At 38.9% G+C, this 27,470-nt stretch overlaps 5 protein-coding genes across 10 annotated transcripts; 2 read left to right on the forward strand and 3 right to left on the reverse strand.

Moving 5' to 3' along the window:
* Nucleotides 1–416: 416 nt before the first annotated feature.
* LOC103865125 (histone-lysine N-methyltransferase ATX1) lies at nucleotides 417–7,906 on the forward strand. Of its 2 annotated transcripts, none has more exons than XM_009142903.3 (25): nucleotides 417–1,145; nucleotides 1,252–1,303; nucleotides 1,384–1,458; nucleotides 1,565–1,784; nucleotides 1,899–2,025; nucleotides 2,133–2,237; nucleotides 2,381–2,577; nucleotides 2,696–2,788; nucleotides 2,896–2,993; nucleotides 3,101–3,256; nucleotides 3,343–3,489; nucleotides 3,591–3,638; nucleotides 3,742–3,859; nucleotides 3,934–3,999; nucleotides 4,094–4,155; nucleotides 4,256–4,312; nucleotides 4,842–4,910; nucleotides 5,007–5,205; nucleotides 5,469–5,714; nucleotides 5,839–5,900; nucleotides 5,983–6,060; nucleotides 6,263–6,358; nucleotides 6,448–6,551; nucleotides 6,631–7,424; nucleotides 7,492–7,906. In XM_009142903.3, the coding sequence occupies exons 1-24, from the start codon at nucleotides 646–648 to the stop codon at nucleotides 6,767–6,769; spliced, it is 3,114 nt and encodes a 1,037-aa protein (XP_009141151.1). In that variant the 5' UTR covers nucleotides 417–645; the 3' UTR covers nucleotides 6,770–7,424; nucleotides 7,492–7,906. The 2 variants fall into 2 exon arrangements, with proteins under 2 accessions (XP_009141151.1, XP_009141152.1); XM_009142904.3 differs by having other exon boundaries at nucleotides 646–1,145; nucleotides 3,346–3,489.
* On the reverse strand, nucleotides 7,786–22,861 carry LOC103865126 (40S ribosomal protein S3-2). Of its 2 annotated transcripts, XM_033289616.1 has the most exons (7): nucleotides 22,705–22,861; nucleotides 22,471–22,618; nucleotides 22,214–22,385; nucleotides 21,833–21,887; nucleotides 21,606–21,737; nucleotides 21,261–21,520; nucleotides 7,786–7,906 (listed from the first exon to the last, which is right to left on the reverse strand). In XM_033289616.1, the coding sequence occupies exons 1-6, from the start codon at nucleotides 22,732–22,734 to the stop codon at nucleotides 21,308–21,310; spliced, it is 750 nt and encodes a 249-aa protein (XP_033145507.1). In that variant the 5' UTR covers nucleotides 22,735–22,861; the 3' UTR covers nucleotides 7,786–7,906; nucleotides 21,261–21,307. The 2 variants fall into 2 exon arrangements, with proteins under 2 accessions (XP_033145507.1, XP_009141153.1); XM_009142905.3 differs by lacking the exon at nucleotides 7,786–7,906 and having other exon boundaries at nucleotides 21,090–21,520.
* Nucleotides 7,808–9,652, reverse strand: LOC103865129 (40S ribosomal protein S3-2-like). The gene is made up of 6 exons (XM_009142908.2): nucleotides 9,432–9,652; nucleotides 9,189–9,336; nucleotides 8,931–9,102; nucleotides 8,466–8,520; nucleotides 8,227–8,358; nucleotides 7,808–8,144 (listed from the first exon to the last, which is right to left on the reverse strand). Exons 1-6 carry the CDS (start codon nucleotides 9,459–9,461, stop codon nucleotides 7,932–7,934), a joined length of 750 nt encoding a protein of 249 aa, XP_009141156.2. The 5' UTR covers nucleotides 9,462–9,652; the 3' UTR covers nucleotides 7,808–7,931.
* LOC103865127 lies at nucleotides 19,259–20,815 on the reverse strand. Of its 4 annotated transcripts, none has more exons than XR_001958373.2 (4): nucleotides 20,169–20,815; nucleotides 19,850–20,064; nucleotides 19,581–19,646; nucleotides 19,259–19,494 (listed from the first exon to the last, which is right to left on the reverse strand). XR_001958373.2 is itself a non-coding variant. In XM_009142906.3 (2 exons), exons 1-2 carry the CDS (start codon nucleotides 20,674–20,676, stop codon nucleotides 19,985–19,987), a joined length of 588 nt encoding a protein of 195 aa, XP_009141154.1. In that variant the 5' UTR covers nucleotides 20,677–20,815; the 3' UTR covers nucleotides 19,724–19,984. The 4 variants fall into 4 exon arrangements, 1 of the variants encoding a protein (XP_009141154.1); XR_004457230.1 differs by having other exon boundaries at nucleotides 19,274–19,458; XR_001958372.2 differs by having other exon boundaries at nucleotides 19,269–19,646.
* Nucleotides 22,862–23,108: 247 nt separating the features above from the next.
* LOC103865130 (GDSL esterase/lipase At2g31540) lies at nucleotides 23,109–25,797 on the forward strand. Its single transcript, XM_009142910.3, has 3 exons — nucleotides 23,109–24,518; nucleotides 24,761–25,019; nucleotides 25,102–25,797. The coding sequence occupies exons 1-3, from the start codon at nucleotides 23,889–23,891 to the stop codon at nucleotides 25,293–25,295; spliced, it is 1,083 nt and encodes a 360-aa protein (XP_009141158.1). The 5' UTR covers nucleotides 23,109–23,888; the 3' UTR covers nucleotides 25,296–25,797.
* Nucleotides 25,798–27,470: the final 1,673 nt, after the last annotated feature.

Raw genomic sequence — 27,470 nt, forward strand, 5'->3', positions numbered from 1 at the left:
TACTAAAATTTTCAAAAATGTATACATTTTTTTTAGAAAATTTTAAAAATTTAATCAAAAAATCATTATTTGTTATATATATACAAATTTTTAGAAATAATTTTTAATTTTAATTTTTGATATTTATGCAACTTTTACAAATTTATTTAATATATTTAATTAAAATAAATAGATAGAAAAATCTATCTAAGATTATAATTTCAAATATATACATGCATATTCTTAAATATATTTTTTATTTTTAATTAAATCAAATTTATATTAAAATATTGATACAAAAATTTTTTTACAATATTAATAAAATTATATTTTAAAATAGAATTTATATTTATCTGGTTAAAAATATTTAAAATTTTTTTACTGCACATGGTGCAGGAAGACACCTAGTATATATACATATAGCACGGGAGTTTGTATGTATCGACGCGGAGATATATAAACAGACAAAGCGCACTAGATTAGATCTGAAACTGTTGCCATCTAACAAAAAAAAATCGGCGGGAAACGGAAACCGTCTTTTTGCGTCTCCCTCCATAGGACTTTCGCCCCTTTTTTATCTTTCTCCGATCTCTGCTTTCTAAACCCTAATTTCCGAAATCCAGAAAACCCCTATCGATTTTTTTCGCGAGAGAGCAATTCATCTCCATGGCGTGCGTTGCGGATGAATCCCAGATCGAAATCGACATCCACGGCCGCCACGTCGAAGCTCCGTCTCGCTACGTGTACTCCGTCGCCTCGTCGTCGTGCAATGTCGCCGTCGGTTCCCACAGTCTGATGTCCAAGAAGGTGAAGGCCCGTAAGCTTCCGATGGTTGAGCGATTCGAGGTCGAAGGTAGTAGCGATGTTAGCGGTGATGGCGATTGTTGCCGCGCCGGTGATTACAAGCTGCTGCGCCCTGAGATTGTTCGAGTCTACTGTCGCCGACGTAAGAGGTCGCCGCGGGGGTCTGGGAACGCTGAAAGTTTGAAGCTTGATGAGAGAAATCAGAAGAGGAGAAGAATTGGTGAGGGTTCGAGTGGGCTAAGGAGTGGCTTGAGGGGTTGCAGTGGAGATAAGCAGAAGGAGGCGTCTAGAAGGAAGGGGAGCTTTGTTAAGAGTCAGGACAAGGTGTCTATTGCTTCTGCTTCAACTAAGAGATGGTTCAGGTTAGGGTTTAGCTCTATCACTTCTCTAACCACTCAAAGTCACTGACTTGTGAAATTTTCTAGAACTCTTGGTTTTGTTTGATTAGAGGGAGTTTTGAATTTGCAGGTTGAGTTATGATGGTGTGGATCCTAAAAGTTTCGTAGGGCTTCAATGCAAGGCAAGTGTTAAAGTAGATAATTGTCCGTTTTAAGCTATATTGCATTCCATTTTAACAATCAACTTTTGTTTAATCACTAGGTTTTTTGGCCGCTGGATGCTTCTTGGTATACAGGTTCCATTGTTGAATACAGTTTAGAGAGAAAGCGTTACGTTGTAAGTAGTCCTAGATACTCTAATTGAGTTTTGAGTTTGAATGATTTTGTGAGCTAGGTAATATTCAAAAGCTTGATCCTCTAACGGTGGTTGCATTCTTCTTTAGGTTAAATACGAGGATGGATCTAGTGAGGATCTATTTCTTGATCGTGAAATGATCAAATTTTTCGTTTCTCGTGAAGAGATGGAGCTGTTACATCTGAAGATTTGTACTAATGATGTGACTGTTGGTGTCCGTGATTACGAGGAGATGGTTGTATTGGCAGCTAATTTGGAGGATTCTCAAGATTTTGGGCCTGGAGACATTATATGGGCGAAACTATCTGGTTTTTACTTAACTGACTTCTTCTAATTCTGCATATCTTAGAAATCTTTTCTACGCTATCAGAAAACTACCTACTGGGCTTCATGGCACTGCATTTGCTTACCTTTTTGGACAGGTCATGCTATGTGGCCAGCAGTTATTGTGGACGAATCTGTTATTGGAGAGCGGAAAGGCCTAACCAACAAGGTATCTGGAGGAAGATCGATCTTGGTACAATTTTTTGGCACCCATGATTTTGCCAGGTTAGACAATGTCTTCTAACTATTTAAATATCTTGTTTTGCTACCGAATTGTTGAGATGAATGTTGCGCATTATCAAGCTGAAGTTTAACATCCTTTGGTTGTATAGAATAAAGGTAAAACAAGCAACCTCGTTTCTCAAAGGGCTTCTCGCGTCATCTCATTTGAAGTGCAAACAACCTCGGTTTGAAGAGGGCATGCACGAAGCAAAAATGCAAGTCCCTCTCTTTTCACTTACATTCTACTTTCTCGATTTTCCAGTACTTCGTGCATTAACAATTAGGCCAATAATTATTTCCCTATGTTTCATGAAACATTTTGCCTGTCCTGAAAGTACTATTATTTTGCTTCACCCAGATATCTGAAGGAACATAGGCTTCCAGAAAGGATGACTCAACTTCAAAAAGGAGCTGATTCCGAAAGGACCAATAGTCCAGAAGAAGTCAGCTCAAACTCGGCCATTGATCACATGAGTGATGGAGAAGTGTGGTTGAGACCAACAGAAACTGTAGATTTCCGGTATACAATAGGGGATCTGCAAATAATAAATCTCGGTAAGGCTTGGAACTTATAATATGGTGTATCATCCTTAGTGCTATGGTTAATTATTTTCAGTTGGCTATTGGAATGAACTCCATTATCATGAATTGACTTATGACTTTTGTCTTACAGGGAAAATTGTGACAGATTCTCAGTTTTTCAAGGATGAGAATCATATTTGGCCTGAAGGTTATACGGCTATGAGAAAGTACACATCCCTAAAAGGTAATTTGTTAATAAGTTTTTGACTTTTCCTTACTAATAAGATATTTTCCATATTTGGTTGATTGAAATTAGTTCATAAATGGGCTGTTGCTTTTGGTTTTAAGCAGATCATAGCGCATATGCCTTGTACAAGATGGAAGTGCTCAGAGATGCCGAGTCGAAGACTCGCCCTCTGTTTAGAGTGACTGCAGATAGTGGAGAGCAAGTGAGTAGAAAACATCTAATTACTTTTGCTAACCTTCTATGTGTGTTCTATGTGTTTTGAGGTCCAGCGTGCATCTCTGGCTACCACTGATAACTTTTTTTTGGCAGTTCAAAGGGCTTACTCCATCGGCCTGCTGGAATAAGGTATATAACAGGACAAGAAAGGTTCAGAGTGCTACTGATAGTCCTAATGTTTTGGGGGATGAACTAAATGGATCAGACATGTTTGGTCTCTCCAACCCGGAAGTCATTAAACTTGTACAGGTATCTAGTCGTTGCATTTAAACTGATTTGTATGCTTCTAGTGATTGCACCTAATATGCGTTGCACCTTTATAACCCATCATCTAGCAGGGTTTATCAAAATCTAGACTATCGTCCAATGTTTCTATAAGCAAACATAGTTTGGGAAAGCGTCAAGATCATCTTACTGGTTATCGACCTGTTCGTGTTGACTGGAAAGATCTCGATAAGTGCAATGTCTGCGACATGGATGAGGTTAAGGATGCATCTTTTTGTTTCTCGATAGGAGTTTTCAATCTTTTGCGCTTTAACAAGTTAGTTCTGAATTCTGATTTATATTTTTTTTCTGTCTGCAGGAGTATGAAAACAATTTGTTCCTGCAATGTGATAAATGTAGAATAATGGTATTGTTCATGCTCTGAGCTTTTCTCGTTAACATATGCCTCTTAGATCTACACTCTGTAGTGCTTTGTGTGACTCAAATTGAAATTGCTTGTCCACTACTAGGTCCATGCTGGATGCTATGGAGAGATAGAACCCTGTGATGGTGCTTTGTGGTTATGCAACTTATGCCGTCCTGGAGCTCCTGATATACATCCACGCTGTTGTCTTTGTCCTGTAGTAGGTAATTTGACCGTATCATTTAGCGTGTGGAGTATTTATGTCTTTTCATTAGTGTATAATAAAAACTTCTTTTAGGGGGTGTTATGAAGCCGACAACTGATGGGCGCTGGGCTCATCTAGCTTGTGCTATATGGATACCAGGTTCGATATTTATGATTTGTTGTTTTGTATAGATTAGTTTCTACTGAAGAAATAGGTGGCATTTTACCATATTTGAAACTTCCTATTTCAACAGAAACGTGTCTATCTGATGTCAAGAAGATGGAACCGATTGATGGGGTGAATAAAATCAGTAAGGTTGGTGGTCATTTTTCTTTTTCTGTTTCCTTTACACCGTCACTGTGGGCTTTTCAGAAATCTTATTCCTCTTCCTTTTTTGCTGAATTCTTAAAACTAGGATCGCTGGAAACTAATGTGCACCATCTGTGCGGTATCTTATGGAGCTTGTATCCAAGTAAGATTTCTTTCTGTGATAATAGAAGCTAAATCATTCTTATGAATTGTGATGGATTCCCGGTACACAATTATCTAGTTGAAATTGCCTAATGAAAATGCTGCCAATATTACTGGGTTTAAGTAGAAGAAATGCAGCATAATTTTCTGATCATTCCTGTAAATATTTTTGGTTGTGCTTCTGTAGTTGGTGACCTTTTACAGACAGTATCATATCAACTTGTTGGTTTTTTCTAAGAAGCGATGATGCATATATAGATTCATTTGGCAAGAATGTGTGTCATATGAGTTTTTCAGAGGAGATCTTAGTGCTTATTTACTTTTTGTTTATGTCCACTGGCCAAATCACATGCCCTTTTCTTATTGAACTAGATTTTTGAAATATTGCATTGTGATATCTTTTAAAGTTAAGTTATGTTTGCCATTTAGCATGTGTATGAGTTGTGTTCCAAACAACTGTATATGCCTTTGTTACTGTCAAAGGCCAGCGATGAGTTGATATAATGTTAAAAGTGACTACATTTTTTCAGTGTTCAAACGATTCTTGTCGTGTGGCATATCATCCACTTTGCGCGCGAGCTTCTGGTCTATGTGTTGAGGTACTTTCATATCTTGCACACAAGTGATACTCAAAACACAGCTAGTCCATAAGAGATGTTTTTAACTGATGATGGCTATCTTGACCGTCTATGTAGCTTGAGAGTGAGGATAAGCTTTTTCTTCGACCAAAGGAGGATGAAGAAGCAGATCAGTGTATCCGCATGCGCTCATTCTGCAAGAGGCATCGACAAACATCAACTGCCTGCCTAGAATCAAAAGACATGATCAAACCCACTACGCATAAAAATTCCGACTATCTCCCACCACCTAATCCATCTGGCTGTGCTCGTACTGGTATGTAGCTACTTCGTCTATCTTTGGGTTCTAGGATTAAACTTTAGATTACACCATGTGTTTTTTTGTTTGTTAATCTTTCATGTTCTTACAAATCCTCTTGGAATAGTAGTTTCCTATTTTATATACAACCGTTTTTTAATATATTTAATACAAAGGTTTAATCTTAAGCATTTTTCACATTCTTTTTCACTTTTAGTAATGTCCTACGTTTCAGCAGCATAGATGATCCATCTCAACATATTTTTGGTCTATTGTTGCAGAGCCTTATAATTTTCTTGGAAGAAGAGGGCGGAAGGAACCTGAAGCTCTTGCGGCTGCTTCTTCAAAGCGGTTATTTGTTGAGAATCAGCCATACCTTGTCGGTGGTTACTCTCGAAATGAGGTTTCAACCTATGAGTGCATTCACGGATCAAAGGTGTCACAGATGAATACACCAACCAACATGGTTTCTATGGCTGAGAAATATAAATACATGAAGGAAACATACAAGAAGAGATTAACATTTGGTAAGCATTCGTTCTTCTTGAATTAGCAGCAAATCTTAAAGGATATCAGAGGTCTTTCAAACTTATGCTACGATCAAAATAGTAGAATTTCTGTATGATCCTAAAAGTTCGTTTTTCTTTTCAGGGAAATCAGGAATTCATGGCTTTGGCATCTTTGGAAAGCTTCCGCACAGGGCTGGAGATATGGTGAGCATACTTAACTTGAACTTGAATTTCCGTTTTTGGAAAGTAGCACTCAAGAAAATATATTTGTATGATTTTGATGTAGGTGATTGAATACACGGGAGAACTTGTTAGACCTTCAATAGCTGACAAAAGAGAACGTCTTATCTACAATTCAATGGTGGTAAGCAGTTCTAACTATCTTTGTACATTTGTGTGCTACATATATGGTAGATTCTATGAACAAAACTGGAAGAATGTATCAGCGGATTGATATGTAGCTTTATTCATCTATCTCTATATTATTTCATAACATTCCTCTAAAAGTATAAATCATGGATGAGTTCATAAGTATCTGAGAAAGTTATTTGTTTCTTACGTGATAGGGTGCGGGTACTTATATGTTTAGAATTGATGACGAGCGGGTCATAGATGCTACAAGGGCAGGAAGCATTGCCCACCTGATTAATCACTCCTGTGTGGTATGTCTATGGCTCATCACTCTTAATGCTTGTATTCGATTGGGTTAACATCTACAGAACTAAGCATTTTTATACTTACTTTTATGCAGCCAAATTGCTACTCGAGGGTCATCAGTGTTAATGGAGATGAACACATTATCATTTTCGCAAAGAGGGATATAGCTAAATGGGAAGAGCTGACTTATGACTACAGGTTTCATTTTCATGCCATTTGGATCATATCTGAGATAATTCTATAATCATTTTGCTAACGCTTATCTTCTAACTTACAGGTTCTTGTCAGTCGATGAGCGGCTTTCATGTTCATGTGGCTTTCCAGGGTGTCGAGGTGTTGTTAATGATACAGTAGCTGAAGAACAACTGTCGAAGATTTATGTTCCTCGCTCTGATCTAATAGAGTGGACCGGATAATAAGCTAAGTAAAGCTATAGAATTAGTAATACGCATCCGCTTTTTGATTGATGTAGCTCTTTATACTGAGGTGAATGTGTTAATTTTGAACACAAACCATTTTTTATGTATAGATACAAAATTAGTGAGTAATAAAACTACACTGATCATAGTAACAATTTCGTACATTCTCTTTTCTTTACATAGTTGTGTGCGCTTCATCTAGAGTTTTAATCCTAACGGTGTTACTTGTCATTTTTTAGAAAGTTATTTATTGAACAAGTAACGTAAGTTTGTGGTTTAGTGATATTATTTGATCATATGTTTCAATGATGTGATCATAAGTATTGCTTTGAACTTTTTTGCTGACAGAAATGTGAATAAGAACCGGCTCATTGAATTTTATAGATCACGAAAGGAACAAGAACAGGCTCATTGAATTTTTGAAGTATTTGCAAAAATCTTCGTCACAACTCACAAGAAATTAACTTCACAGAGTCTGATTCATTATTTGTTGTAGAGTGTCAGCTCATTCTGTTTGTAGGATAGAACAAAGAAGTGAGGTACTTGGGGATAAAAGCTCGAGCACACAGAGGATGACCAACTGAAAATATATGTAAAAGAGGCCTACACCAAGATCTGCTTCTTTTTTTTTATACTCCTTGCATTGGACACGGTACGCCCACATAATATTACTCCCTACGTGACTACTACGTCTCTTTGAATATAGTAGCTGTTTGCAGGAGTTTCAATGTGTTTATTAGTCTAAGGAAGCTGCTATAAGTGGTGAGGGCTGGATTAGGAGGTGGCGAGGGAGGCAATATGAGATGGTTTGGTGCAAAAACCTGTCCTCATTCATTGACTGACAGTGGTGGAAACAGAAGCCGCACTTATATGGTGCGTAGTCTGCGGAATAAATATGTTGAAAATTTGAGTGTTTAGAGATGTCATCTTTGAGAGTGATTCCAAGAATCAAATTCAAAAGCCATCAAACGATACATAATCTTTGCCAAGGTTAAACAGTCAGACCAGTGAGATATTTTTGGAACTTACACGGGATTTCAATAATTGGAAAAATCGATTTGAGGAAAGGTGTCTGATTCGAAGATACAAGAAACAAAAAACTGTCAAAAGAGGGTGAGAAAAGTTCAACAAAAAGGAACAAAATTACATAAAAGGTCTTCTAGGCGACAGGGATCATCTCAGGGTAATCTACGGCAGTGAGGGGAGCTTCGGGTACAAAAGCAGCCGGAGCATCAACCTGAGCAGGTGCAGAGTTTACTTCTTCTTCCTTGGGAGTATGGATGATCACAACATCAGGCAATGGTGTCTTTGGTCCCGTTACTCCCTTAGGGTCCCAGTCAAGCATGACCTTCACCTTGATTCCGAGCACACCCTGCACATACATTTGGGGTTTAGAATTAGACATTGCTTGCCGGTTTACTTGCTCAACCAAAAATGCCATAAGAAACTCTCACTTGTCTAAGCAGGACATGTCTGACAGCAGAGTCGATGTACTCCTTGGTAGGTTGACCAGAGGAAACCATGTAACCGTCCTTGAATTTCATGGACTTGGCACGCGCAGCACGGAGCTTTCCACTCACAATCACCTGAGAGTGAGCAAGCATTTGCGTTAAAAAGAAATGCAAAATGTCTGAGACATTATTTTATATAATAGTAGAAAATAAATTTAGAGAATAATGGGATTAGTATTCACCTCACATCCCTTAGCTCCACTCTCCATGACGAATCTCAAGACACCATAGCAAGCCCTATACACAACACAAGATCATAGCCATATTAAACATCCAGCTTTTGTTAAGAAACGAGAGCATGCAGATAACAATTCGCAATATAAACTAAGCAACAAGCCAAAACCTCGCTTGAACCCATATGCATCAATGCTACCAATATAAAGAGTGTAACTTCAGTAGAGGGTCCAATAAATATAGAATCTCCATGAATGCTTCCCACGGTAAGCCCATATACAAACATTTGTCACCCACAATTCTTAATTCCTAAAATTATGACATTCATCCTATTAAGTTAAGTAATGTGACTCATCATATGGAATAACAAACTAACAAATTCATTACCTCAATACACCTACAAACTTCAATCAAACAAAAAAACAGTAGAAGAACTACGAAATGTCTGGTTACATGTCACTATATATCAATACCTGCGAACAGCCAGACCACCGAGGAGCTTGTAACGGAGAGACTCAGCCTGAGCAATGGCGCAGAGACCTCTGTTGGCAACCTTCTCAGCGTAAAGCTCAACACTGTCTTGAGGGAATCTGAATCTCTTCTGCACAAGCGATGTCAGCTCCCTAATCCTCCTTCCCTTCTCACCTACATCCAAAAAAAAACGATCTTTATGAGATTCCATATTTAAAGTTCCAAACTTTCAGTTCCAAATAACTATCTACACATATTACCTAGAACATTTTGAGTACGAGTAGCTCTGATGATAATCTCAGTCCTCATTGGAGTGACCCTAACCTCCACACCTGAGTACCCATCCTCTGCTAGCTCCCTAGTGAGCACCTCATTCAACTCGGCGTAGAACACACCGTCCGCTACAAACTATAACAAAAACATTCAACACAGATACAGTTCAATATACGATGCTTCGATAGAGATCAACTCAACCAAAAAAAAAAAAAGAAATTACAAATGACCTTTCTCTTCTTGCTGATCTGAGTCGCCATGATGTTGAAATGTAAATCTGCTTAACGCTGGAACCGAAGAAGGAGCAGTGGGTTGATCTCAAGAGAATGGTGCGTTATCACATTTTTAGCTGTTAGTATTTATATCTAGGTTAGATACTCAATTCACTAGTTTATTGGGCCCAATAGACTTTTAATGGGCCTTTTCTTCTTACATAAATGGGCTTTAAGTGAACGACAAGTATTCTTTCTTTCATTCTCCTGCGACGTCAACATATCCGTGATGTGATGATGAACCGAGAGACAAATCCTTGAAGGAATCATATGAGTGAAATACCTAATCATCATATCAGACAATGACATTTCTCCAGGAAAGAACTTAAACTTCCGGTAGCTGCATTATAGCAAGATGTCCCCAAGGTTTCATGGACAGAATCTGAGTTGAGTGCAGAATCTGAATGCTCTTTGTAGGGAGTGAGCTTGCCACAGCATGGTAGTAAGCTATCGGGTTTAGTGAATCCGATGAGATTGAAGGAACCATACAAACCTTTTCCTAATGATTTCACAAAATGCATCATTGTTTTTTTTATTTATCTATATATAAACTCTGGCTTATTTAGCTGAGATTTGTATGTATCTGAGATTTGTTTAGAGATAAGTGAAACTTTCAGAGCTTTCATGTTTAATTAGCCGTTAGGTTAAAAAAAAGGAAACTTAAAGTAAGCATAGTATACATACACTACCATTGAATCGACCTGCGAATGGATATTTACTGTTTGATCAAACGTTTCGTCAAAACACTTCACACGCCTATGGACTTGCTTGATTATCATAACAAATCTGATTATTAGCTTTCATCCAGCGCAACAACATATTCAAACAAGAAAACTCTACTTCCCTGTTGTCTAATACTACTAGACAGAGTTTTCGTTAAATTAACTAAAGTCGGAAGAGTCTTGAGAGTTGAGACCAGAACTTTCAATTTGATAATATTCGTTTTAATAACTAGAAATGATAAAAGTAGGAACTTGTAAGTTGTAAGGGAAGTTGGATCCAATGGCTGACCAAGTAACGAGTATCAGCTCTCGTCTAAATAACAACTAGATATGGACCCCTCCGGGCAGACGAGTTTTTATTCCTTTTACTGAAACTGACATAAAACGAAATTAGTACTTTAATTAGTGATATCAATCCATTAGAAAACAAAATTAGTATTCTTATTACTATAACTGAAACTGACATAAAATGAAATTAAACGAAATTTGCATATTCTTGTGATATGCATGGAGTTTGAATCTAGTTCATTAGAAATGTCAGTTCTTAATATAGTTTTTAAAAAATGCAGATAAAAAGTTACATATGCACTTACGGATTCATCAGCAAGAACCATCTTTAGTGTCTTTCCACCACCAGCATACACTTGATTTCAAGAGTAATAATTTGACTTGGATGCGCCAACCAGTCTTGAAATGTTACGTTATGAATAGCCATCATTTTCGAAAATGCACGCAAATAAAAAAAACAAAGATGCTCAAGAGTAATACGACAAATACAAGGAACAAGATTTGTGATCTATATATTCAAATTTGGTTTTCTTTTTAGGTTAATTAGGATTTCAATTGTGAAATATAATAACAGGGTTGGAGATATTAGCGTTTCCATGCAACCAATTCCTGGGACAAGAACCAGGCAACAACGAAGAGATTCTACAAACTGTCTGCACCAGGTTCAAAGCTGAATTCCCCCATCTTTGACAAGGTACTTACTTCTTTTTCTTTTCTTTTATCAAATTTAATTATCTTCAACTTCTTCCTACTAATCACAATCTATGTACGATACTTTTCATCTAGTCAAATAAATGAACTTTCACCAAAAAAGTATTGTTTCTTCTCTGTTTCTTTATTACTAAAACAAATTGTAAAATATATTTTAGGTTAGGTATCGTTTTCTTACCATATACTACTAGTTTATTGAAAAGTAATAGCCAAGAAATATCGACGGTTTGATTACAAGATTTTGAATAAACATGTGTTACGAGAAAAATCATTTTATACTAAAAGTGATTGTGTGTCAACGTAGGTGTATGTGAACGGGAAGAACACGGCGCCGTTATACAAACATTTGAAAGCAGAGAAAGGAGGTTTGCTGATTGACGCAATCAAATGGAACTTTACAAAGTTCTTGATTTTCTCCTGACGGCAAAGTCTTCCAGAGATACTCTCCTAGAACATCTCCTCTTGAGTTCGAGGTACGCACCAGGCCCCCCGGTTCCCTCCTAAACCGGAATCCTCACACTTCTTTCATGTGTTTCACAAATCACACATAACGCACCACCTTATAACTAACCGGTTTTATTTGGATTGTGCAGAAAGACATTCAAACTTTGTTGGGACTTGCTTCTTCTTGAATCATAAACTGAAGTTTCAAGAACGGGTTTTATCTATATTTATTCAACCTCTTGTTTTCAATTATGGACATTGCAAAACATATCTTCTCTGAATCTGTATTCTAAATAAAATGTTACTTGTCTTCTCATTGTTGACATTGTAGAATGTGGAACTTGATTATTATTAGAGACATAATGTTACAATATATACTACGCTACTATGATCTCTAGGTAGGGTTACATCATTTACACAATAGTCCTTTCCATATATAATCTCAATCCTCTATACGCCCCCACAAGATGGAGGTACTCTAGTGACTCCAATCTTGGACGTAGCGGTAACGAATTGTTGCCTGCCGAGCGGCTTGGTGAGAGCATCTGCGAGCTGATCCCTGGTGGAGATGTGTGCAACACGAACCATTCCCAACTGAATGAGATGTCGTATAAAGTGATAATCAATGGCAATGTGCTTCATCCTTGAGTGGAAAACAGGATTAGCACAGAGATAAGTTGCACATACATTGTCACAATAGATAACAGGAGCAGCAGGAATCTTAATCCCAAGTTCCTCAAGTATTGAACAAATCCATCGAACCTCTGAAGCAGTATTAGCCACTGCCCTGTACTCTGCTTCCGTAGATGAACGAGCCACGCCATTCTGCTTTTTAGACGACCAGGAGACTGGTGTGGAACCAAGATAAATGACGTACGCATTAGTGGAAACGTAATCATCCGTATCACCTGCCCAATCCGCATCTGTAAATGCATGAAGTGTAATAGGGGAGCCTGCTTTCATGTACACACCATGACTAGGAGTTCCTGCCAAATACCGCAACACCCTCTTAACTGCCTGCCAATGACACTCTGTTGGCTGATGCATAAACTGAGACAACCTGTTGACTGCAAAAGAAATATCAGGTCTTGTGAAGGCCAGATATTGCAAGCTTCCAACGATAGATCGATACTGAGAGGCATCACTCAAAAGAGGGCCATCCTTTAATGTTAACTTCGGAGTCGTTTGCATCGGAGTGGACACTGTCTTTGCATCCAACATGTTTGTACGTGTTAGCAAATCCAGAATGTACCTTCTTTGCATCAAGTGAAGACCCTGCGGAGATCTGGTAACTTCAACACCCAAAAAATAATGCAAATCAACTGGATCTTTGATGGAGAACCGATGTGCTAGCGATTGCAACACAGAAGCCACATGTGTTGAGTCACTCCCCGTGACTATTATATCGTCGACATACACCAGAATATATGTTTGTTGAGCTCCAGTGATGAATGTGAAAAGCGATGTATCTGCCAAAGAGTTCTTGAATCCAATGTCCAGTAAGTGATGTTTCAGCGCCATGTACCAAGCCCTGGGAGCCTGCTTGAGGCCATAGATAGGCTTCTTCAAGCGACATACATGCTGCGGTCGATCTCTGTCCACGAATCCCGGTGGTTGAGTCATAAAAACCTCTTCTTGAAGTTCGCCTTGCAAAAATGCATTATTGACATCAAGTTGCTTCAATTGCCATCCCCTGTTCACCGCAATATCCAGAACCAACCGTATTGTAGTTGTCTTTATCACAGGACTGAACGTCTCACTGAAATCAACTCCATACCTCTGTGTGTTACCTCTGGCTACCAAACGTGCTTTCGGTCTCTCCTCATCTCCATTCGCCAAGTATTTTGTGGTGAAAATCCATCGACATGTAACAAGATTTTGCGAGGGCTCAGGTAGAACTAAATCCCATGTGCCATACTTGATCTGCGCGTCGTACTCAGTCGACATGGCTTTACGCCACTTTTCATCTTTGAGTGCATGAGCAACAGTTCTCGGTTCGTGGTTCGTTTGTTGTCGGGAAGCCGTGAGACTGAACTTTGTTGTGGGCTTAACGATCTTGTTCTTAGCCCTTGTTTGCATCGGGTGTTGATTCTGTGTTGATCCAGTAGTGGTGGTAGTAGGATTTTGTAGGTTTTGGGACATTTGGGAATCTAACGGTGGTTGAATTTCTGGTTCACTGGTAACGTTGGCAAGGGTTTGGAGATTTGAAGAAGATAACGTTGGATTGTTTTGTGGGTTTTGGGCTTCATTTGTTTGGTGAGGTATCTGGGCCGTGGGTTGCGGCCCATTTTCATTTGGAGCAGTGGGCTCAGAATGAGAGGGAGAAGAAGAACGTAACGGAGAGTCAGAGGAAGAAGGTGATACCTGAGATTGTTGAGGTGATGATGGCGAGACAGGATGCGGTTGTTGGTGAGGATCCAAACACGGGGATGGAGACGGCGACGGTGGAGCTGGATTGGTGAGAGGAATTGTAGTGACCGGAGTATAACTCGACGGAGAAGACGTTGTATCTTCGACAGGAGAAGCTGGAGCTGAGCTTGTCTGAGACTGAGCGAATGGGAACACCGTTTCATCGAAAACAACATGGCGTGATGTGTAGATCCTTTTCGTGGCGACATGAAGACAAAGGTAAGCACTTTGACTTGTTGAGTAACCCAAGAAAACACAACTTTTCGATCGATCCTCCAATTTATGCTTTGTATAGGGTCTCAACCATGGAAAACAGAGGCACCCGAAGACTTTGAGACGACTGTAGTTCGGAGCCTTCTGAAACAGCTTCTGGTAGGGCGAATCAAACTCCAAGTTCGGTGTGGGGAGCCGATTGATGAGATACACGGCTGCAGCAAATGCAAATGGCCAGTAGGTCTTGGACATCTTCGCCTGTGACATGAGAGTCAACCCAGTTTCTACGACATGCCGATGCTTTCGCTCAGCCGCACCGTTGTGTTCAGGGGTGTGCGGAGGTGATGTGAGATGCGAGATCCCTTGCAGTTGAAGGTATGATTTTAGTGCCAAAAATTCTCCACCATTATCTGAAAATAGAGTCCCAATTCTTTGTTGAAACCGGTTTTCCACTAGCTCCTTATAGGCCACAAATATCTCCTTGACTTGGGATTTTAGTTTTAAGGGGTATAGCCATGTGTATTTTGTGTAATGATCAACAAGAATGAGATAATATTTGTACTGATCTGAGGATAGAATAGGAGAAGACCAGACATCAGAAAAAATAATCTCAAGAGGACGTGTAGATTGCAAACTAGAAGTAGAAAAAGATAGTTTGTGACTCTTATTGATCATGCAATCTGAACATGACAATGTTTTGATAGAAATTTGAGAAACAGGAAGAGAAAACTTAGAGATAGTTTTATTCAAAATAGAAAGAGATGGGTGACCCAAACGAGAGTGCCAAGAAGATATAGTGGCCTTAGGTGATGGTGATGCAAACATGGCCGCAGGTGACGTCGGTGATATCGGCCATTGATACAGTTGATCTCTAGCTCTGCCTTGGATTAACCGGGTCCCCGTGTTCAGATCCTTCACCTGAAACGAAGAGGGAAAGAATTCCACGGAGACTTGATTAGTGTTACACAAACCATGAACCGATATAAGATTTTTGTTGATCTTTGGCACACACAAAACATCATCTAGCATAAGAGATTTAGTTTGAGAGGATAGAGTTGTAGAACCAGTATGCGTGATAGTTTTGTTTGACCCATCGGCAATTGCAACTGTCTCACCTCCTTCATATGGTTGGTGCAGGGAAAGGTTCTGCAAATCAGACGTGATGTGATGAGACGCCCCACTATCAAGCAACCAGTTGTTTGCGTTGTATGCTGTTGCAGCGGCTACATTTGCACGAGGCTGCCAAGGCGTGAATGGTGATTGTTGTGCAGTCGCCTGATACGTCAAGAGCTGCGGACACTTCTTGGCTCCATGTCCTTGAGTTCCGCAAATTTGGCACTTGCCAAGGTAAGGTCTAGACCCTCTTTGCTGATTTTGCCAACCCGTGTTGTTGTTGTTGTTGTTGTAGTGTGGTCTCTGTTGATTATTAGAATTGTAGTGGTTTCCTCTGTTTTTGTTGTGATACACAGGCTGAGCTTTCTGATGCGCAAGATTTGCGGAGACAGGAACAATGGAGGAAGTCGCAGTGGAGGCCAGCTTGGCTTCATGGTGAAGTAGTTTCTCGTGTATCTCAATAAGCGTTGGAGGGATCTCACGACCTTCAATCTGATCCACCACTGGCTTATACTCATCAGGTAGTCCTTCAAGTAACGCATCAATTTGATCCTCGTGCTCCATAGGTTTGCCAAGAATGGCAAGTTGATCCACTCGAGTGGTGATGCCTTGCATATAGACATCAATGGTTTTGTCTTCTTTCTTCCACAGCTTGAGTTGATTCCTCAGATTCTTGATATGTGCCCGACTCGGCTTTGCGTAAGTGGCGGCTAGTGTTTCCCACACATGAGCAGCTGTAAGTGCTCGTGAGACCAGCGGTTGAATGGGCAGAGTGATTGCTCCGAGAAGAGCACTGTAGATCAAGCGGTCCTGTCTTTTCCAGATGGTATGCTCTGGATTCGGTGTTGTTTCTCCATCGATCGTAACCGTAGGAGGAGGGATCTCCATGGATCCATCAAGATGGCCAACTAGACCATATCCATCTACCAAGGCTTGAACTTGAAGACTCCACATGAGGTAATTGGTGGCTGACAACTTTGAAACATTGGACATGTTTATGTTTAGGAGTGTTTTTGTGTTTGGATTGGTAGGAATGACTTCTGTGAAAGTAGAGTTGGTTGGAGACGCCATTGTTGTTTGTCGTGAAAGAAAGAAAAATTTAGGAAAATTAGGTCTTTAGGAGCGACGGCTCTGATACCATGTAAAATGTGGAACTTGATTATTATTAGAGACATAATGTTACAATATATACTACGCTACTATGATCTCTAGGTAGGGTTACATCATTTACACAATAGTCCTTTCCATATATAATCTCAATCCTCTATAGACATGTCGTTCGCATGGATGAAAAATGCATTTTTTATCACGTGACTCAGTTAAAAGCTGACACGAAAAAGTTAGATTGAGAAAGAAATGAAAATATTACATTCAAAGGCAGTTTCAAGTTTAATATTACATTATGAGACAGTTTGTGCTACTAGGGTAGTTTTTCCTAACCAAACCCATTTTCTAGTCATAAACTAAGTAATAGATTGTAAACAAAAGAAAGTGGGTCTAATTTCTTTCAGGATTTAATTACATCTCTTTTTAGCAAAAAAAAAAAAGAGGGTCCCATGTATCTTCTTCTTCGTTTCTTTCTCACGAGTTCTTCATTTTTTTTTGTAAAATGAATGTTGTTTTTTTTGAACATTCGTTTAAGAAAATATGTTTATAATCAGTATATTTATTATTCAATCTATCTTTTGAGATATATCAAGCTATATCTCTGATGATGGTAAATCATGATGTATACAACGACGTCAACATTGTGATTGATTCAAGCTTCAATCATGGCGTTTATGTCTTCTCGTGTCGCCGTACTCTGTTATTGCTTCAAAACCGCAGGGGAGCCTCAACCAAACTCGATCTCCAAGCTGCCGCGTTCATTTTCCTTGTGGTGTCACACGAAAATTGAATCTGATCCGTCATGTTATTCTTAGTGTGGCTCAATCCTCTGTGTTGTGTGTCACCTTCTCTTTTCTCGTTGTGATTCATCATCGCCGTGAACTTCATTCCTCTTTAGTGCCCCCTCTTACTGGCACTAAAAGCTCAAGAGTAACAATGGCTTATTTTGGCGTTTTTGCACGTCTAGTCCTTCAACTTTTGGATAATAAAATTGTTAATTGATGTAAAATTATTGTACATGTGGATAATAAAATTGTTATGTACATGATATAGTGTACACGCCAAATGCTTTTTAAATTTACGGTTTCATTTATGCATTTTAGAAAACCTTACTAGTTTATTTGTGTTATTTTAACATATTTGAAGAAGTTATACACATATAGGTGACTGGAGCCTACTAAAGAAATACCAAATATACATAACAAAAGTCAAACATAAGTTGTACACATGCTTTTGTGTGTTATTTGTATCTAATGATTTTTAGCTTTTGATTTTTGTTCATTTAATTCATTTTATAATGCATTTAAATATGTGCATATATGTGTTTAATTAGCATGGGGTTGTACTACATAATCAGTTTTCTTTGCTAAATCAAATAGACAATTATTTACTTTTGAAAGTTTGGAGGAAAAAATTAAAGCAATCAAAAGACCAAGTATCATTCGTGCAATTATGATGATGTACTAGAATGAAGAATCAAAAAGTTTGTGGGTGATTTTGTGTACATTTTGAGACATGTACACGTGTACAACCAAAATGAACCAATATATATAAAACAATTGTACACATATAGGTGGATTGGCGGTTGCTTACTAAAAATGTCAAAATACATAACACAGTAAATCAAATCAAACTGAAGATGTGTACATGACAATAAGTGTACACATGCTTTTGTGTGTTATTTGTATCTAATGATTTTTAGCTTAGATTTTAGTTCATATAATTTATTTTCCAATACATTTAATTATGTGCATATATGTGTTCAATTTCATTATTAGAGGGGTGATACATTTTTTTTTTGAAACACTTTTTTTTTTGAAACATAGAGGGGTGATACATAATTGGTTAATTTTGAGCTAAATCAAAGAGACAATAGTTTATTTTGAAAGTTTTGAGGTAAAAAAGAAAGCAATAAAAAACCAAAGATCATTCGTGCAATTATAAAAATATACTGGAATGAACAATCAAGAAGTTTGTTGGTTATTTTGTGTACAATTTGTGACATGTACACGTGTACATAAAAAATGCACCAATATATGTGACGAAATTGTACACAAATAGGCGGATTAGCGGTTGTGTACTAAAGAATACCAAAATACATAACAAAATAGATCAACTCAAACTGAATATGGTGTACATGACAATAGTTGTACACATGATAATTTTGAAATACATCAAAGAAACAATATTTTATTTTTATAAGTTTATAGGCAAAAATGAACAATCAAGAAGTTTATGGGTTGATTTGTACAAGTTTAGGGTTAAAACAAAATTATACAAAACGTTAAGGACCAAAATACAAAAAAAAAACATAAGTGGCCATTGATGTTCCCGAGCTTCTACAGTGCCGCGACGGCGAGAGAGATAAGGTCACGACGCTGGAAAAATTGTTGCAACGCAACGGAAGAGATGACAAGGTGAATCAACACGTCTGAGGAGATGACAAAGAAGATTACAACATATCAAGGCCTTCGACGAAGTAAAAGGCGACGATATGTGTTTACGGCAAGTATTCAAGTGACTACAGTTCAATTTCTTCCTTTTCATCTTTTTCATCTTTTTTTGCCATTAAAATCATTGTTTCCCAGATTTTTATTGGGATTTCTCTACCATTAAAAGTTATTTCTTTTTAACAAAGAGAGAAAGAAAACAAAATTAAAAGGAAAGTTGTGGGGTCTATCTAGTTTTAATAAAGTCGTAGTTAGCTTGTAGTTGTGAAAAACTACCTTAGGAGCAACAACTGCCTTATGGTGTAATAAAAACTCATAAACTGTCCTATAGTGTAAATCACTCGAAAGAAATCATATTCGCCGTTATTAGAAAAGTTGGATACGTAACAGAACACGTGAAAGTACGATCATGTCTGCCCTATCGTACAAGACACGTTGAGCGTGTTCACAATTATGACCACAAAGTTTCTGATTCTTTTCCCACAAACGGGAAAGATAAAAAGAATCACAAGTAAGTACATCTTGTAACTGAAGCAAAGTCACGAGTTTTGCCATCATCTAAGCCTAATCACCAATGATTCAAAAACAAGATCATGAAACAGAAGATTAACTTGTTAATCAAAACTCTGACAGTTAGATGATCAAGTTACCTCAGCCACAACAAATCAGAGGACTTCAAAAACACAGTTGTTTCTTTGTCTCTCTCAGTCTCATCACTGCATATAACGAGGACAATGAACTCTATTCAGATGTTAGATCTTAAAGTAACCCTTATTGCACTTAAACGTCGAGATCAGTCAGGAGAATTTGTAGACAAATAAAATGAAAATTTTATTCAGTGACACATTTATTTCCAATTTCATTGACAAATAAGACTAATACACATGCATAAAAAAAAAGATTCAACTTAAAGCCGAACCAGTTTCTCCATGGACACACAATGCAGGTCTATTCTTCAGCTAACAGTGGCAGAGACTTCATTCATGCAAAAAAAGGTCTTCAGAAGAATGTTTCTGGTTCACCCAATATGTTCAGACAAGATGATGATAGCTGTTCAGCTACACAACCGGACAGTGCAAGCTACGGCTTGTGCCCAGTATTTGAGTCTAGCTTTTACATCATCTGGATTATCACCTGAATCAAAAACATTTTTTATATATAAAAAAAAGAATTAAAAAAAAAGAAACAAAGATTTTACCAACCAAAATGTTCTTTAAATGGAATCAAGATTTACTTACCAGGGCTAGAGATCTTCCAGTTTGCCACTGGACCGGTCGTGGACGGTGGCGGCGGCGAATCTTCTTCAGTCTGACACGTGTCCGACGACTTTTGTTGATCATCCAAGAACTTCTGGCTCATGGAGTAACAAAGCTCTAAAGCAGGCAAAGTGTTGCAAAGCTCAGGGATCTCGTCGTAGCTGAACCCAAAACCTAGATCTAAACAGCCTTTAAGCTCCTCGAGATCATCATCCGTCAAACTCTTACCTCTCGTAAGATCTTCTTGATAATCATCAGCAGCAGAAGCTTCAACGTAGCCCTCAAGCAACACTTGGCTCTTCCTCTTCTCAAGCTTGTTCTTCCTATTCTCTCCGGCGAAATGACCACCACCTCCACGTGTCTCGATCTCCGCCCAAGCTTCCTGGATCCCTCCGTGCTCGTGCTGTGGTGAAGCTGTGTTGGATGTTTCTTGGTCATGGACAGAGCGTGTCCATTGATATTTTGATGACTCGAAGTGAATACAACCCATCTCTCTTTCTTTAGAATGATCGTCTTCTTTGTTCTAATGAGGTTGTTTTCTTATCGGAGTTGAATGGTGAGGAGAAGTTGTTAATAAAGAGAGATGATTTGTTGCGACTTTTCTTAGAAAAGAAGCTTCAATTATTGGGTTGGCAAGTGGCATCTCCTTCTTGTTATGCCATCTTCTGTGGGCCATAGTTATGATTCTATTACATGTGTGTGTCTGAGACAGACACGATGACTTTACTATTTGATTCTGAATTTTCAACTATTTTAAAGATAAGGAAAAAAGCATATTGGGATCTTGGTTATGATTTAATCTTATTTAGAACTTCAAGAATTATTAGGGAATCACTTGAAGAATATACTTTTCTTGAACTTTAATAATTAGAAGTTCTTCAACTAAATTCTTTTATATGTTAGTAACTGGGATCTGTTATTTCAAATTGGTTTTTGTATATCGCAAATACAAAAGCTTTCTTGAAAATGAAAACGAGAAATAAACTTTTGGATCCAAAAGCCCTTACACTGGAAACTTCTTGAGATAATTTTAGAAATAAAATTTGGAAAGGAGTCTGATTCCAAGAACAAAAAAAAGAACAAAATCAAATGGAATAGTAGTAAAAAAAAGGTATTCCTTTCTAGGCGACAGGGATCATCTCAGGGTAATCTACGGCAGTGAGGGGAGCTTCGGGTACAAAAGCAGCCGGAGCATCAACCTGAGCAGGTGCAGAGTTTACTTCTTCTTCCTTGGGAGAATGGATGATGACAACATCAGGCAATGGTGTCTTTGGTCCATTTATTCCCTTAGGGTCCCAGTCAAGCATGACCTTCACCTTGATTCCGAGCACGCCCTGCACATACGTTTGAGGTTTAGAATTAGACATCTTTTGTCGATTTACTTATTCAACCAAACAAGCCAGAAGAGGAAAATCTCACCTGTCTAAGGAGAACATGTCTGACAGCAGAGTCGATGTAGTCCTTGGTAGGTTGACCAGAGGAAACCATGTAACCGTCCTTGAATTTCATGGACTTGGCACGTGCTGCACGTAGCTTTCCACTCACGATCACCTGAGAGCAAGCATTTGACATGAACAATGTCTGAGATTAATTTTGTGGAGAGAAAACAAAACAACGTAGAGAATAGTGGAATTATTAGTATTCACCTCACAACCCTTAGCTCCGCTCTCCATGACGAATCTCAAGACACCATAGCATGCCCTATACACAACACAAGATCATAGCCATATTAAACATCCAGCTTTTGTTAAGAAACGAGAGAATCAAAGACTGGAAACAATACGCAAATATAAACAAAGCAACCAGCCAAAACCTAGCTAGAACCACATGCATCACCAATACTACAAAGTTAACGAGTAGATTGGATCTCCTTTGATATGCTTCAATAACATCCATTCATGCCTAAAGCTATAAACTTTACCCAATCATTTAGGCAATGCAACTCATTATATGAGGTAACAAGCTAACAAATTCATGATCTGACAAACAAACAACACACAGAAATGTACAGAAGACCATGTGAGTACCTGCGAACGGCAAGGCCACCGAGGAGCTTGTAACGGAGAGACTCAGCCTGAGCAATGGCGCAGAGGCCTCTGTTGGCAACCTTCTCAGCGTAAAGCTCAACACTGTCTTGAGGGAATCTGAATCTCTTCTGCACAAGTGATGTCAGCTCCCTAATCCTCCTCCCCTTCTCACCTACATCCAAACGAATCAAATAGCTATCAATCAGACCTCTCTACAGATAAAGTTCTAAGCTTTAGGTTGAAATGAACATTATTACCGAGAACGTTTTGAGTACGGGTGGCTCTGATGATAATCTCAGTCTTCATTGGAGTAACCCTAACCTCCACACCTGAGTATCCATCCTCTGCTAGCTCCCTAGTCAGAACTTCGTTCAACTCGGCGTAGAACACACCGTCCGCTACAAACTACACAAACTCAAGGAACCAGTTCAAAATTCGATGCACCGAAAGAGATCCATAGGGAAGTAAAAAGGATCGAGTGAGATTTTTACCTTTCTCTTCTTGCTGATTTGCGTTGCCATGTTGTAGAAGAAGATAAATGAAGTTTGCCGATTAGCTCAGAGTTCTGAAAAAACGCTAGAGAAGGTGGCGATGAGCGGCAAGCGAAGAATATATAGTTTTGGGACTAGGGTTTCTATTGCTCGTGTTGTGTGGCTCGTTTCGTATTAAAACAAAGCCCATTATCTGATAAATGCGGCCCATTAGCAAATGCAGTATCAGTTTTTCAGTAATTCGATTGTGTAAATGATGTATATTCCCCATAATAAAAAATCATGAAAATTTATAAATGCATAGATAAAAATTTCATGTTTCTTTATGAAACGGAGAAGTAATTTTTCTAAAGTGTGTAACCGTATGGAGATACGCTAACACACAAACCTGATCACAAAATTTCAACAAACTTCTGGAGCCAGAGGCTTGTAACTAATATTAGCTTTAAGCTCTCTTTCTAAAACGGGATTAAGGAGTTTAAAAAAAAAAAAAAAAAAAGTTTACAGTCAAGTGTTAGTTTGGTATATGATTTTCTTTTCTTCATACGTTCTCGTGGTTCCATTAGATTGAGGCATTTCATCAAAGACATTATTGACTCTGAATTTTATAAGATTGGAAGCAGAAAAAAAAAACTGATTGGCATAAATAAAGCTGAAAATAATTTATAATTTTAGCGTCTATCATGTGTGACTGTTTTATATCTGTTACAACTTCTGTTTTTTGGGATTGTATTCTTACAGTCACCAGCTTGTATCAGATCAAAATTAATCAACAAAATTTTACAGAAAAAGAACTGTTAACCCGCTCACCTTGTATATAGTTTGTCAATATGTTAAATTCAGTATTGTGTTCCTCGTACAGATCATAGGGATTTTCATTAGAGATATGTTAGATATTTTTTCATTTCTCTTTACACATCTTATCAATTGTTAAACAGCTCCACTACCGATTAAAGTTTCTATTTACCATCTGTTTTGCAGTTTTTAGGTGAATCTTTATTTAGACTACAAAATTCAAAGCTGTTTATCCCTTTTGTTTCATTTTACAGAAGAAAAACAACAGCACACTATTATCAAAAATCCAACACGGCAACAAAAAGAAACCTCACCTTCAAAGCTCTTTATAAACTCATCACCATACATACACATTCAAGTTAATCAAAACACAAAGAAACCAAAAAAAAATGTCTACATCTAATACCATAACCTTCATTCTATTCATCGCAACAACACTTCTCGCGTCCAGCAACGCAGCCGATAACGCCACAACGCAACCGCTATTCCCAGCGATTCTAATCTTCGGCGACTCAACCGTGGACACAGGGAACAACAACTACCCTATAAACACATTCTTCAGAGCTACACATCTACCTTACGGCATTGATCTCCCAAACCATGAAGCTAACGGAAGATTCTCAAACGGAAAACTAATCCCCGACATACTCGCAGCCAAATACAACATCAAACAGCTTGTTCCTCCTTTCTTACAACCAAATCTCTCCGACCAAGATATTGTAACTGGAGTCTGTTTTGCATCAGCCGGAGCGGGCTACGATGACCTAACAAGTCTCTCCACTCAGGCGATTCCTGTCTCCGAACAACCTAACATGTTCAAGAGCTACATTGCTCGTCTTAAGAGTATCGTGGGAGACAAGAAAGCTATGGAGATTATCAACAATGCCTTGGTGGTTATAAGTGCAGGGACTAACGATTTCATCTTGAATTATTACACTATTCCTACAAGGCGTCTTCAGTACCATCATGTCTCTAGCTACCAAGACTTTATTCTTAAGAGGCTTGACAATCTCATTGGGGTAAAGTTTTCAAACTATAGCAACATTTCTTGTTGTGCAAGGAAATGCTAAATCCATCTCAAGTTCATATGATAATCTATTTTTCAAATTTAACAAAATGGTATATATTTATAATCTAAAATAAAAAATTTAAATTTGAAACCCTTTTTTTTCAAATCGTAAATCCTAGACTAAAAAAGCTTATGAAATAATTTTTTTTAACAATTATTTGATTATCTTTTCTGGTGTGTGTATGTGTGCAGGAGCTATATAGTTTAGGTTGCAGAAATATTGTGATCGGAGGTTTACCTCCTATTGGTTGCTTACCGATCCAAATGACTGCTAAGTTCCGCAACATCTTTAGGTTTTGCTTAGAACAAGAGAACAAAGACTCTGTGGTATACAATCAGAAGCTTCAAAAGCAAATACCCCAGATGCAAGCATCTCTTACCGGAAGCAAGATCCTCTACGCTGATATATATAACCCTATCTATGACATGATGCAAAACCCTGGCAAATACGGTATATATACAACCTTTCTTGTCTCCCAAGTTTTTTTATAAGATAATATCTATGATCACTCGTGTGGGATTTTTAAAAACAGGGTTCAAGGAGACGAAGAGAGGATGTTGTGGAACAGGGTTTCTGGAGACGAGCTTCATGTGTAATGTTCTTTCTCAAACGTGTGACAATCACTCGGAGTTTTTGTTCTTTGACTCCATTCATCCATCAGAAGCTACCTATAATTACATAGGAGACTTGCTTGATACTCAGATCCGTGAGTGGATTGCGGCTTAAGCCATCACGGTTCGAAAAAATGAAAATGTTAATTGGTAGATTGTTGAAGTAGATACTTGGTGCTTGAGTCTATAAATCTACATGCTAAGATTATGATGCTAATGTGTTTTGTGTGCGTAACACAACTCTGTTATATGAAACAGAGACGGTAAAAGAGAAGAAGGAGGATGTAGTGGGCCGAGTTCACACACATGACTTGGGCCTTAGTGTTGAGTTAAGACAAAGCCTAAGTGAGAAGGCGGTAAAAGGAAGAAGTGTTATGAGTAATTCAAACGGTCGTCTACAGAGTACGGAAGGGATGAGGTCAGCGACAGCTGGTGGTGTGGTCCTGAAGAATACGTTCAGCCCTCTTGGGCAATGCATCGAAGGGCTGTGATTACACCACTTGTATAGAGATCAGAGTGTGGCTCTAGGGTTTTACAATCTTTCTTTACACTATATATATTGTAACTGAAGAACTATTGTGGTGTGGTTGGGGGAGTTAAGAAAAGTATATTTTTCAGATCTCAAACTTTCACATGGTATCAGAGCTTTGAGAACCTTAACAGGTCGCTGTAATGGCAGATGCTCCAGTTACCTACCCTTTTCCTACAGCCCTCCATATCACTAGTTCTGTGACGTTAAAGCTCAATGAGAGTAACTATCTTCTGTGGAAGACTCAGCTTGAAGCTCTGCTTAGCAGCCAGAAGCTTCTAGGTTTTGTTACTGGTGAGGTCCCGGCTCCAGTGGAGACTATCACTACCGTCGTCAATGAAGTACCAGTCGTCTCTCCGAATCCAGCCCTTGAAGCCTGGAGGTGTTCAGATCAACTCGTTAAGTCTTGGTTGTTTGGTACTCTCACCGAAGAGGCCCTTGGGTATGTCCACAACCTCAACACAGCCCGTGATGTGTGGTTATCTTTAGCCGATAATTTCAACAAAAGTTCTGTTGCACGAGAGTTTGACTTGAGGAGAAGGCTCCAGCTGCTGTCAACTCGCGGTAAAGAGTTTCTTGTCTATTGTCGGGAGTTCCGTGCTCTCTGTGATCAACTTAGCTCCATTGGGCGCCCAGTTGAGGAGACTATGAAGATCTTTACCTTTCTCAATGGTCTCTCACGAGAATATGATCCCATCTCTACGGTTGTGCAGAGCTCAATGTCCCGCTACCCTCCTCCGACCTTTAGTGATGTTCTCTCTGAGGTCTCAGGTTTTCACACCCGTCTTCAGTCTTACGACACCCCTGCAGATGTGACTCCATTCGCTGCCTTTCAGACTCAACGCACGGGGTCCATGAGCTACCAGCGAGGCAGAGGGAATGGAGGTGGTCGCTACGGGAACAGGGGACGAGGGGGTGGCTTCAGCACTCGTGGGAGAGGCTTCTCTCAGCAAGTCAACACGTCTGGGTGGAACCAAGCTCTATCTGGCGACTCGAACCGCCCATCGTGTCAGATTTGTGGGCGTCCTGGTCACACTGCTCTTAAATGTTGGAACCGGTTCGACAATGCTTACCAAAGCACTGATATTCCAAAAGCGTTAGCTGCCATTCAGGTTTCTGATGCGACAGGTCATGAGTGGTATCCAGACTCCGCTGCAACCGCACACATCACGTCTGCGGCGTCCTCTCTTCAGAATGTCTCATCATATCATGGACCTGAGTCCGTTCTGGTAGGCAATGGCAATCAGATTCCGATCACACATGTAGGCTCCACGGTCATTACTACACCCCAAGGTAGCATTCCTCTCCTTGATGTTCTTGTGTGTCCGGGAATACAGAAATCATTACTGTCTATATCTAAGTTATGTGATGATTTCCCTTGTGGAGTGTTTTTTGATGCTAATTGGGTGTATGTGATTGATCTGCGAACTCAGAAAGTAGTGACCAAAGGACCTCGACATGAGGATCTCTATATGCTGAAGAATGTGGATTTTGTAGCGTTTTATTCCAATAGGCAGGTTGTTGCAAGTGAGTTGGTGTGGCACCGTCGGTTAGCGCATACAAATCCTCAGGTTCTTCAGTATCTCAAGAGCAGCAAGGCAATAACAACAAATAAGAGCAGCACATCCTCCATTTGTGAGACTTGCCAGATGGGGAAGAGTTCAAAGCTACCTTTCTTTACTTCTTTATCAACTTCTATGGCACCCCTTGATCGAATACATTGTGATCTTTGGGGTCCATCACCTATTGTATCGAATCAAG

The sequence above is a fragment of the Brassica rapa genome, chromosome A04 (genome assembly GCF_000309985.2).
Source record: "Brassica rapa cultivar Chiifu-401-42 chromosome A04, CAAS_Brap_v3.01, whole genome shotgun sequence".
Classification (NCBI taxonomy): domain Eukaryota; kingdom Viridiplantae; phylum Streptophyta; class Magnoliopsida; order Brassicales; family Brassicaceae; genus Brassica; species Brassica rapa.

Excerpts from the sequence above, each read along its gene's own strand:
- LOC103865129 (XM_009142908.2), bottom strand. The coding sequence starts at position 9,461 with ATGGCGACTCAGATCAGCAAGAAGAGAAAG. Across the intron at positions 8,521-8,930 it reads GGTGGTCTGGCTGTTCGCAG|GGCTTGCTATGGTGTCTTGA; the intron begins GTATTGATATAT and ends TGTTGTGTATAG. Across the intron at positions 8,145-8,226 it reads GACATGTCCTGCTTAGACAA|GGTGTGCTCGGAATCAAGGT; the intron begins GTGAGAGTTTCT and ends ATGTATGTGCAG.
- LOC103865125 (XM_009142903.3), top strand. The coding sequence starts at position 646 with ATGGCGTGCGTTGCGGATGAATCCCAGATCGAAATCGACATCCACGGC. Across the intron at positions 1,146-1,251 it reads TCAACTAAGAGATGGTTCAG|GTTGAGTTATGATGGTGTGG; the intron begins GTTAGGGTTTAG and ends TTGAATTTGCAG. Across the intron at positions 1,459-1,564 it reads TAGAGAGAAAGCGTTACGTT|GTTAAATACGAGGATGGATC; the intron begins GTAAGTAGTCCT and ends ATTCTTCTTTAG.
- LOC103865130 (XM_009142910.3), top strand. The coding sequence starts at position 23,889 with ATGTCTACATCTAATACCATAACCTTCATTCTATTCATCGCAACAACA. Across the intron at positions 24,519-24,760 it reads GGCTTGACAATCTCATTGGG|GAGCTATATAGTTTAGGTTG; the intron begins GTAAAGTTTTCA and ends GTATGTGTGCAG. Across the intron at positions 25,020-25,101 it reads GCAAAACCCTGGCAAATACG|GGTTCAAGGAGACGAAGAGA; the intron begins GTATATATACAA and ends TTTTAAAAACAG.
- LOC103865126 (XM_033289616.1), bottom strand. The coding sequence starts at position 22,734 with ATGGCAACGCAAATCAGCAAGAAGAGAAAG. Across the intron at positions 21,888-22,213 it reads GGTGGCCTTGCCGTTCGCAG|GGCATGCTATGGTGTCTTGA; the intron begins GTACTCACATGG and ends TGTTGTGTATAG. Across the intron at positions 21,738-21,832 it reads GCGGAGCTAAGGGTTGTGAG|GTGATCGTGAGTGGAAAGCT; the intron begins GTGAATACTAAT and ends GCTTGCTCTCAG.
- LOC103865127 (XM_009142906.3), bottom strand. The coding sequence starts at position 20,676 with ATGGGTTGTATTCACTTCGAGTCATCAAAATATCAATGGACACGCTCT. Across the intron at positions 20,065-20,168 it reads CTGGAAGATCTCTAGCCCTG|GTGATAATCCAGATGATGTA; the intron begins GTAAGTAAATCT and ends TTTTTGATTCAG.